General features: G+C 64.9%; 1 protein-coding gene across 1 annotated transcript; it reads left to right on the top strand.

Annotated features, from left to right (window-relative positions):
* The first annotated feature begins 3,141 nt into the window (after positions 1–3,141).
* LINGO3 (leucine rich repeat and Ig domain containing 3) lies at positions 3,142–10,464 on the top strand. The gene is made up of 2 exons (XM_004595660.2): positions 3,142–3,244; positions 8,358–10,464. The coding sequence occupies exon 2, from the start codon at positions 8,404–8,406 to the stop codon at positions 10,186–10,188; it is 1,785 nt and encodes a 594-aa protein (XP_004595717.2). The 5' UTR covers positions 3,142–3,244; positions 8,358–8,403; the 3' UTR covers positions 10,189–10,464.
* Positions 10,465–11,257: the final 793 nt, after the last annotated feature.

Raw genomic sequence — 11,257 nt, 5'->3', positions numbered from 1 at the left:
GTTTTAATATTTTAGAAGGAGCCAGAGAACTGGAACTAGAAAAAGATGCGGGGGAGGGGAGTGTTGGCCGGGAGACTGGGGGCAGGGACAGCAGCAGCCATGGCAACACTGCTAATCCCCCACCAGGCAGTCCCCCATGGCCTCCAGACCCTGCCCTGGTTGCATCCTTCCAGCTCCCTGCCCGTGGTCAGCGCAGGCCTCTGCCCTCCGGCTGGGACAGAGCTCAATTGTGCTGTACCTGCCCGCAGTCACAGCACACGACTTCCACATGCCGGCCTGAACCCTTGGCTGCTGTCCACGGAAGGCCCGCTCTGAGAGGTGCCACGGGAAGTCCGCATGGACTGGGAGAGGCAGACAGACCCCAGCAGGACCCCGTACCCATGCAAGACACCCTGGACAGCACCCCACTGCAGGTCCATTACTGAAGACCTTGCTGTCAGTCAGCCCCGCACCCAGGTGGCTCTTATCCTCCCTACCCGCTGGTCACAGGGACATGAACCCAGGCTGGAGAAGGCCTGGTACCCTGCAGGCCTCAGCCGGGGGCCGCCACCTCCTCCCACACACCCCACCAGAGTGCAGAAACCTGGACCAGGGAGGGGACCCATGAGGAGGCAGCCGCCCTGGTCAGCTGCCTTCCTGCCTCAGGTCTGCTCCCACCCAAGCCAATTCAGGGAGTCCGCACCCCAGCCCCTGCAGCTGGCCCTGGTGACAGGGTCTCCTCAGTGTCAGCTGACTGGGAGAGGGCCCCAAGATGTGCAGGACCAGGTCAGCTCCCCAGCCCTGCCTGTGTCAGCCACAGCCAGCAGGGGTCAGCATGTGCCCAGAGTGACGGCCCGGGGCCGCCAGGTGTGCAGCACTGGCCAGGAGGCTGTTTGTGCCCACAAGGGGGCAGGGGCCGGTGGGAGTACAGTGGCACAGGGGGTGGGAAGTAGGTGCCCACGCGTGCCGACCCTCTCCCACGCCCTGCCCATTCATACCTGACAACAGGTATGCCACCCCATGCCTCCCCAGCTGTACACCCCCAAGTGCTGGGGTCGCCCCACCCCATCTTCTCACTCTATGTCCCATTGATGCCTTCGGGATTGATCTGGGGGCCGGAGGAGGTTCCATCCTGCAGTGAGGCACACTTGGCCCAAAGCCAACGAGCCCCATGGGAATTGGCCGCCAGGTTCCCAACACACAAGGGAGATGGCAGGAGAGCTGGCCAGAGCCCCGGTGGGCCACGCAGCTCCCCACGGGGCCTGGGCCCCCAACTGCAGGTCTCCCCCGTGGGTGCAAAGGCCCAAGGTTACAGAGGACCCGGGGCTCGAATCCTGCGAGGCAGAATTGGGGTGTCCTGGGTGACTGACCTGCTGCTGTGCTGGAACCGCACTGTCTAGCACGGCGGCCCAGGCTGCAGGTGGGGGGTTACCATGTTGTCGCCCCGTTCCATGTGTCTCAAAGGTTCCATAATAAACACCTGGCAGAGGTCCCCGCATGGCACGTGTCCTGGGTAGAGGTGGGTGCAGGAGCTCGGTCCACGCTGACCAGCCCAACGATCCTTGGCTTTTGTCAATACACCAGCCTGGAGCCCCCCTCTGCCAGGCCAGAGCTGTAGGAGGGAGTCCCCATCTTCGCAGTGGCAACCACGCCAGCTGGGGAGAGCCTAGCTCTGCTGCACCCCTACCCTGGATGTCCTCTGAAAGGGCAGCCACCTCCCCGCCCCTCCCACGGCCTCTTCTCCAAGGTGGCCCATCTCTATGGCAACGTCCCAGCCCAGGTGGTCGTAACCTTGGCAACCAGGTGCCAGCCTGGCAGGCTGTAACCTCTAGCGGCAACACCCCCGCCCCTGCCCACACACATACTCTCCCTGCTGAAGGGCAGCCTTCTGGGAGGTACCCACCCATAGGAGCAGGGTGGGGGGGCCAGGGACACCTCAAGGTCACCAGCAGCCAGGTGGCCAGGCCAGAGAGTCACTCTCCCTGCTGGCAGCCACACATACCCACAGGGTGGCTAGGAACCCGCTGTAGGGGTAGGCCCCTCGGGTCAGGCAGAAATAAAGATTGTGGGGGCTTCCTCCCAACCCCCAGGACCAAAATGCCCGTCCTGGGGCAGCATCCACAGGGCACCTAAGGATGAGTGGACCTCAGCCAGGCCTTGGGGCAGAAGTTGGCAGGGGTGGGGCGGGCTGGGTAGACGCCTGGGGCGAGCAGCCTAGCCCCACTTCCTTTAGCCACAACGACCTTTGTCACCCTCGGTTCATGGAGAGGGAGCCCCAAGTTGCAAGGCACCCCCACACACACAATACGGGTGCACAGCCAGGCCAGGCCGTACCCGGACAGTCGGGGAGGGGCAGGTGTGCTGGAGCGGCAGTGACCGCCCTGCCCCCGGCTGGAGGAGAGGGGTCCAGGCGCGTGAGGGGGCCAGCGCCTTCCGCGGGGTGCTGGGGGAAGGGCTGGGAGGAGGGCCCAGACCTGCGGATGCGGTGTCTGGGCCTCGGGCCAACGCGACAGTCTGGGAGCGGAGCGGCTTGAGTCACAGGTGGCTGCGCGGATGGCGGGCCAGTGCCGCGGAGGGAGCGGCTGGAGGACGCAGGGCGAGGGGGGGAAGACGGGGTGCTCCCGCAGCAGCAGCAGCAGCAGCCAGGCCCTCATCCGGGACGAACACCCCAACTCCGAGGGATGAGCACTTCCCAATAGGACACTGGGCAGGCTGCGTCCTGGGGTTCCTGTGGTCACACACACACTGAGGTTCACACAGCTGACAAACCCTGGGGCCAGCGGGCGGCAGTACAGACAGGGAACCGCGTGGGTGCCAAGCGCCCCGCAGCTTGGGAGGCCCCCCCTGCTTCTCTGAACAACAGCAGGGACTCCCCCAGGCATGGGAACAGACTGGATCCTGAAAACAAGTTCCGGGGCCACCTGGGGACAGGACTGAGGCAGGCGGCTGGGGACACGGGGTGGGAGCCGGTCTGGGGTGCAGTGGCGGAAGGGGCATGCTCCAGAAGGAGCCCCACTGGAGGCGCGCAGCCCCGACCTGTGCCCACGTGTGCTCGCACACCTGCGGCCGCAGCAGCAAGCACGCAGACCCCGCGCGCGCCCCAGCCAGGCGCGGGGAAGGCAGGCGGCGGGGGCGCGCGGCGCGGGCGCGCACGGCGGAGCCGGGAGGCGGCGGCGGCGGCCGTGGCCGTGGAAGCAGAGGCTCCAGTCGGCTCCGGGCGGCCCCGCGCCGCAGCCCGCGCCGAGTCCGCGGCGGAGCCGCTCAGGTGAGTGGAGGCGGGAGGCCCGATGCAGGGCGCACCTGCAGGCCGGGGGGACCCCAGAGTCCGCGTTCCGGGCTCCTGCACCCGCAGCCCCCCACGCGCACCCGCAGCCCCGGCCGGGGAGGAGGTGAATCGCCCGCGCGCCCCTCTTGCGCGTGTCGTCCCTTGTCACCAACCCCCTGCCCTGTTCACCCCTGGAAAGTTTGGGGACCAATTGCCCACACCAGGATCCCCACCTTCCCCTAGGTTACGGAGCCTTGTGGCCATCTCGGCCCCCTCAGCAGCGGGGACGCTTGGGCTGGTGCGCCCCTCCGCCGTGGGGGCGGGAGTGGGAGCTGAATGGATCTGGGGGTGTAACGCAACCCCGCTCCTCACTGTCACCTGTCCACCCCTGGGGAGTCGGGTCCGCAGCACAAGTGCCTGCGCCCCTGCGCTAGAGACGCGTGGTGGGGAGTGATTTGGGGTTGCACAGGCCAGCCCCCTGCTCTATGGGCCAAGTAACAGCAGCGCTGGGGGGGAGCCTTCTCCCCACCCCCGAGTCTGAGCCTGGGCGCTGCCGGCCTCTGGAGCCCCATTCAACAAGTTGGGGGATTGTGGGTGCGAGAACAACCCTCGGAGCTGCGCTACTCCTCCACCCCCTCCCCCGCCTTCTCACCATGTGTCCCCATTCCCCTCATTCTGCCAAATCTGAACTTGACCGGGTGGGCCCGGGCATCTGCATTTTTCACAAACAGCCCCTAGTGGAGCCATGTGGGTGTCACAGGGGCAAGCGCCTGGGGCGGGGGTGGGGTCCCTCCACACCTGAACACTGCCCACCCCCTCACCTCCATGGCTTTCAGCTGCCCACCCTTTGAGGGTTCGCAGGAGCCCAGGCGCAGTCACCCCCACGCGGGGCTAGTGCCCAGCAGGTGCTGCGAGGTCGCAGCCTCCATGTTCCCGTCTGTGGAGTGGGTGAGCCAGAGTATCAACCCACACACACATACAGGGTGGGTATCCCCACGCACCTCCTAACCACGTGGGAACATGCCGCTGACCCAAGGCTCACACTCGCACCCCTCCTGTAGGCGCTGTCACCTCCAGGGCCTCCTGAGTCAGCGCCCCGTGACAGGGTGCTCCCCACAAGCCACCCACTACCCCGCCTGTGGATTCTGGAGCAGCAGGGGCTGGGATGAGTGGGATGGATCTGGGTTCCAGAAGCTTCCTTGGTCAGTCTGACATACTGTCCCTCTTTTCAAAGGGCTCCCCACTAGAACATGCTGTCAAGGAAAGTGGGTCGGAGCCCCCAGCATCCTCCCCCCAGAGCTGGCCCAGACCCACAGCAGATGGAAACTAATTAGGGCTTAATGAATAGTCACGGCTGGCAGCCCCCCTAGGGACCTGGATGTAGGACACAGGCACATCCGTCCTGGGGTGCCGGTGTGTCCCCAAAAGCAGACTCCCACATACCACAGAGAAGTTCAAATGTGGGGGCCAGAGGAGGCAGGCTCCCGCTGTGCCCCTGGCTCCACTGCCAGATTGTGGACCTGGGGACAGAGCTGGGTGTGTGGCTGGGGGGGGTGCTCCCAACCCCCCAGCCTCCTGAGCCCCCTGCCCTGGGGTGGGATCCCACACATGGCCTGAGGGTGTACAGCATGTACTGCGTGGTTGAACCCTAGAGGAGGCTGCCCGTCAGGGAGGGCACACGGGCTGCTCTCCCAAGCTTCCTGGCAAATGGGGCAGAAGAGCGGCCACCTTCCCTGCTCCGGGTGAAGTCCCGGCCCTGCACTGCCCAGCTCTGGCTGATACGGTGCCCAAACCTTAGGCATTGGGCATGCTGCTGTCCCAGGTCAGAACCCAACCAGGCCCCCAGCCCTCGCCCTGCCCTGCCCCGCAGCAGCTCCCTCCCTGACTCTCTGCCTGCCCCCACTGGTGTCCACTCCACACAGGCTGGTGTGTGTCTGGGGGAGGTGGGTACAGGGTCACGTGTGCATACAGAGCTGGGGTCACACCCTCTTGTAGCCTTCCCAGGGGCTCTCCACACCCTCAAGCCCCTCTGGCTCCTGCTCCCCCATCATGGACCCCCAAACTCTGCCCTGTGCCCTCACACCCCTGCCTGGCTGGCTCACACCAAGGGCATGAGGCGTGGTGGGTCTTTGTGGGCTCGCTCTCTGTCCAGCTGGCGTGACCCTTGGGCAATCACCAGGCACATGGGTGTGGCTCCATTGTCCACGGCAGGTGAGCCGAGGAAACAGAAAGTGGACCCAGAGCATGTCCACAGGCTGTGCTGGGGGATGGGATGCAGACAAGGAACTGCTTTATGGGGTGACAGAAATTTCTGGAACTAGAGGTCCCTGGCAGAGAAGGGGCACCCCTGTCCCCGAGAGGCTTGTTGATGAAGCCGCCCAGCCGGGGCCTGCACCAGAAACCTCACTCAGTCAGGACACCCCCATTGCCATGGCTCGGGCGAGTGTCAGGGTCCCCCATCCCGGGGTGTCCAACCCCCAGTCACCTAGCCCAGCTCCTCCCCACACCCTGAACTCTGCCTGTGCCCCCCCAGGCCCAGAAGGAAGGGAAGGCTGGGTCTGCTTTGTTTTGTTTTAGGATTTGTTTATTTTTAATTGGAAAGTCAAATTTACAGAGAGAAGGAGAGATAGAAAGATCTTCCATCTACTGGTCCACTCTCCAAGTAGCCGCAAAAACTGAGCTGATCCGAAGCCAGGAGATAGGAGCCTCTTTCGGGTCTCCCACGCGGGTGCAGGGTCCCAAGACTTTGGACCATCCTCCACTGCTTTCCCAGGCCACAAGCAGGGAGCTGGATGGGAAGTGGAGCTGCCGGGACAAGAACTAGCGCCCATATGGCATCCTGTTGCATGCAAGGTGAGGGCTTTAGCCACTAGGCTACTGTGCCGGGCCCTAGTGCATGTCTTAAAATGTTTGTTGGTTTCACACACAGATCTCCCGCCCTTGGCTCACTCCCCAGATGCCCTCAGCAGCCAGGGCTGGGCCTAGCAGAAGCCGGGAGCGCCATCGGGTCTCCATGTCGCTATCCATGGAGCCAGGTGACCGCCGGCTCGGGAGAGGGGCAGTCCAGAGGGGCTGTCCAGAGCCTGGGCCAGGCACTGTGTCTCAGAGCAGGCAGGAAAGTAGGCTGTCCAGGGGAAGCCAAAACCGAGGGGGCCAGGAAAGGTGTCCCCCCCAACCCCTGCCCCCACAACTGGATACAACCAGTGAGCGAGGAGGCGGGAGGAAGGGGCGGGCCCTGCCAGAGCTGTCTGTCACACTCAGGGGACACGGCATGACACAGGAACTAAGCCAGCCCTGCTGCTGCTGCCATGCTGCCAGGAGTCGGCCCTGGGGGCTAAGTGCCCGCTGCCCCTTGGGGACGCCCAACCTGGACCACAGGTCAAATGAGTGACAGGGACCCTCCCCGGAGACCACACATGACCCGATGGGGGATGCCAGGGAGCCAGGGGTCTGGGGCTGTTCTGAGAATGACTTAGAAAGCAGCAACCCTGGCTGGAGGCTGCTCGTCCCACAGGCGTCTCCTCACCTGGTGTTCTCCTGGGGCGTGTCTCTCCAGGGTACCCCACTTCTGCTGATGGCCCTCAGGTTCACCCCAGGCCCTGCTGACTCCCCTACAGAACCACGTTTCGGCTGCATTTGCCACTGGGACAGCTTCCCCACCCCCTGCACCCCAGGTCCTGCAGGAGCCCACTGGATCCCCTGCTGGTGGGCACCTCAGTTAGCTCCCTGACCGCCTCCTCCACCCCATGTGTCATCCGGCACCCCAGCAGTTAAGGGGGACAGATCACTACCCAGTCCCCCACTGATAGAGCTCAGCTCAGTTTGGGGTTTGTTTCTTTGTTGCTGACCCCTTCCTGACCCTGGGCGAGGGTCAGGACAGGAAGGGAGCCACAGGCTGGGGGACCCAGAGGACTGGTTGTGCCCTCAGGGCCCCCCTTACTCCAGTGTGGCCCGGTTTGAACCAGTGTGGCCCGGTTTGAACCGTGTCTGCCCAGGACGGACACAGACTCCCCTTGTGTTGGGAGTCAGGGTGGTAGCAGGGTGCTGTGACAGATGGGTACCCCAGGGCCTGGCCCTCCACTGCCCAGCTGGGCTGAGAGAACCTGCAGGGGTAGGGATGGGGGCAGCTGGGGAACCCGGGTGCGGAGGGGGGACTTTAGCAATGACAATGCTAGAAATAGCTATCACTCGGCCCCAGGGCACAGCTCTGCAGAGGGGCGTGGGCAGGGCCAGCAGCTGTGCACGGCTTCCTGGACCCCATCCCAACCCCCATCCCCGGGGTTGTGCAGAAACCGGCAGTGAAGACCCTGGCACGGTCCCCTGCCCCCTGCCCCTGACGACCCTCCCAACCGACCTCCACACACTCCCCCCCCACCTCCACACACTCCCCCTCCAGTACACTATATGTCCCGTGCCAACTCTTTCTCAAGGCCTTGTGGGACACTGGGCGTCTTAGTCACCAGGCCAAACGCCCAACCTGGAACCCAATGTTTGATTTTATTTTTAAAAAAAGACGTATTTATTTTTATTTCAAAGTCAGATACACAGAGAGGAGGAGAGACAGGAAGAGCTTCCATCTGTTGATTCATTCTCCAAGTAGCTACAACAGCCGGAGCTGAGCTGATCCGAAGCCAGGACCCAGGAGCTTCCTCCAGTTCTCCCACGCGGGTTCAGGGTCCCAAGGCTTTGGGCCGTCCTCCACTGCTTTCCCAGGCCACAAGCAGGGAGCTGGAGGGAAGCAGGGCCGCTGGGATTACAACCAGTGCCGATATGGGATTCTGATACGTGCAAGGTGAGGGCTTCAGTCACTAGGCTACCGTGCAGGTCCCAGAACTCAACATTTTAAAAGCAAATTATTCCATAGCCTTCCGTGCATTTACAAGATTACGCAGCCAGCACCACTAATTCCAGAACATTCCATCACCCCAAAGAATCCCTAAGCAAGAGCCATCTCCAACCCAAGGATCACAGATCCACTTCCTGTCCCTGTGGAGCCCATGCAGCACGGCCTTTTGTGCCTGGGTCTCCTTGCGCACGGCGTCCCCAGGGTCCCATCATATAATCCTCGGGGCTCCTGGGGCCGCCCCGGTGCTAACGCCGCCTCTGCCCGTAGGTGCGCAGGAGGATGCTGGCGTGGCCCTAGGCCCAGGCTCCGCACCATGACCTGCTGGCTGCACCTGCTGAGCCTGCGCTTGCTGCTGCTGCTGCCCGCCGCGCCGCCCCTGGCCGCCGGCTGCCCGGCCCGCTGCGAGTGCGCCCCGCAGAGCCGCGCCGTGGCGTGCGCGCGCCGCCGCCTCACCGCCGTGCCCGAGGGCATCCCCGCCGAGACACGCGTGCTGGGCCTGAGCCGCAACCGCATCCGCTGCCTGAACCCGGGTGACCTGGCCGCGCTGCCCGCCCTGGAGGAACTGGACCTCAGCCTCAACGTGATCGCGCACGTGGAGCCGGGCGCCTTCGCCAACCTGCCACGCTTACGCGTGCTGCGCCTGCGCGGCAACCAGCTCAAGCTCATCCCGCCCGGCGTGTTCACGCGCCTGGACAACCTCACGCTGTTGGACTTGAGCGAGAACAAGTTGGTGATCCTGCTGGACTACACGTTCCAGGACCTGCGCAGCCTGCGCAGGCTCGAGGTGGGTGACAACCACCTGGTGTTTATCTCGCGCCGCGCCTTCGCGGGGCTGCTGGCGTTGGAGGAGCTGACCCTGGAGCGCTGCAACCTCACGGCGCTGTCGGCCGAGGCGCTTGGCCACCTGCGCGGCCTGGGCGCCCTGCGCCTGCGCCACCTGGCCATCGCTGCCCTGGAGGACCACAACTTCCAGAGGCTGCCGGGCCTGCTGCACCTGGAGATCGACAACTGGCCGCTGCTGGAGGAAGTGGCCGCGGGCAGCCTGCACGGCCTCAACCTCACCTCTCTGTCCGTTACGCACACCAACATCACCCGCGTGCCGGCCGCCGCGCTGCGCCACCAGGTGCACCTCACCTGCCTCAACCTGTCGCACAACCCCATCAGCGCCGTGCCGCGCGGCTCCTTCCGCGACCTGGTGCGTCTGCGCGAGCTGCACCTGGCGGGTGCGCTTCTGGCCGTGGTGGAGCCGCAGGCCTTCGTGGGTTTGCGCCAGATCCGCCTGCTCAACCTCTCCAACAACCTGCTGTCCACGCTGGAGGAGAGCACGTTCCACTCGGTGAACACGCTGGAGACGCTGCGCGTGGACGGCAACCCGCTGGCCTGCGACTGCCGCCTGCTGTGGATCGTGCAGCGCCGCAAGACGCTCAACTTCGACGGCCGTCTGCCCGCCTGCGCCACACCAGCCGAGGTGCGCGGCGACGCGCTGCGCAGCCTGCCCGACGCCGAGCTCTTCGAGTACTTCGTGTGTCACAAGCCCAAGATCCGCGAGCGACGGCTGCAGCGTGTCACGGCCGCGGCGGGCGAGCGCGTGCGCTTCGCGTGCCGCGCCGAGGGCGAACCGACACCCACTGTGGCCTGGGTGACGCCACAGCACCGGGTGGTGACGGCGCGCAGCACGGGCCGGGCGCGCCTGCTGCCTGGGGGCACACTGGAGCTGGCCGACGTGCGGCCGCAGGACAGTGGCACCTACACGTGCGTGGCCAGCAACGCGGGCGGCAACGACACCTACTTTGCCACACTGGATGTGCAGCCAGAACCGACCGCCAACGGCAGCCTGGGCAAAGGTGCCAACGAGACGCAGGCATTGGCAGCACGCTTCCCGCTGGACCTCACCACCATCCTGGTGTCCACCGCCATGGGCTGCATCACGTTCCTGGGCGTCGTCCTCTTCTGCTTCCTGCTGCTCTTTGCCTGGAGCCGCGGCCGCGGCCAGCACAAAAACAACTTCTCCGTGGAGTACTCCTTCCGTAAGGTGGATGGCCCCGCCGCCGCTGCGGGCCAGGGCGGCGCCCGCAAGTTCAACATGAAGATGATCTGAGGGGCCTGCGGCCACCTGGGCATTGTCCCATCCACCCCTGGTGGGCAGGGGAGGGCGGCGGCTGGGGCTCCCAGGCGGGTCCAACCGCAGGTTCCAAGGGTTCCCTGAGCGAGCCTGAGCTGGGGCGGGGGCAGTGAAGAGTTGGGGGGCTGCGCTCAGAGACCCCTGCCACCCCCAGGCTGACAACACCCAGGAGGTTCAAGCTGCTGCCCCACCCCCGTCCCCCTTAAACTCGCTCCTGGGGGAGTCCAGATGGGGAAGTGGCTTCTGGCCACCCACACCTCTCATGCAGAGTCCACGCTGGTCGCATGGGACATGCCATAAACGGCTCACAGCCAGCTGGCCCTGAGGCCAGGCCCAGATTGCCACTGTAGATGGGGGGGCACGTGGGGTGGCCCAGGACCACAGTGCATGCCAAGGACACATAGTTCATGCCAGGAACACGTATGGCCCACACTAGGCCCTTGTCCCATTGGGGCTGCCCTGGGGAGGAGCCACACCCCCAGCCACCTCGAGGTGAGCCCCACTTTGTGTTGGCCCAGGAGCAGGATGAATGGGGTGTCCCCTTCTCCAGGCCAGCTTCAGAGACCTCCCTTTATCCCCATGGTCATCCTGACCCTGAGGGGTCCCCACAAGCCCCCAATGGTGGCACTACTGACCTCCTATCTGCATCTGGGGGTCCTTGCAGGGTCAGGGATGGGAAGCAACGCCTGGTGCCAGGCTTCCCCACCGGAAGGCCGGACAGAGCCCAGGTGCCCTACAGGGGTGGGGGTTACGGCTCAGGCCCAGGGGATGCTGACAGAATCACTGCTGAGCTCCACCCCCATCACTGGGGGGTGAGTGGGCAGGGCCAGTCTGGGGTCTAGCAGCCCATTCTTGGCAGTGTGGGATTCTGGCCTTGGGATGGGGGACGGGAAGCGTCGTAGCTGCCCCCAGGGACCATGGGAGGCTCAGAGCACCCCGCCATTCCATGCCCTGCGATCCGTGGGCGGCCCACCCACAGGACCATCAGTTTCTTTTGCAGAGTGGGTCGGAGGCTGCACCAGGTCACCTAGGCTCCTGGGTCCCT

Source organism: Ochotona princeps, chromosome 33 (genome assembly GCF_030435755.1).
Source record: "Ochotona princeps isolate mOchPri1 chromosome 33, mOchPri1.hap1, whole genome shotgun sequence".
NCBI lineage: Eukaryota > Metazoa > Chordata > Mammalia > Lagomorpha > Ochotonidae > Ochotona > Ochotona princeps.
This window is presented reverse-complemented; position numbering and strand designations above follow the sequence as displayed.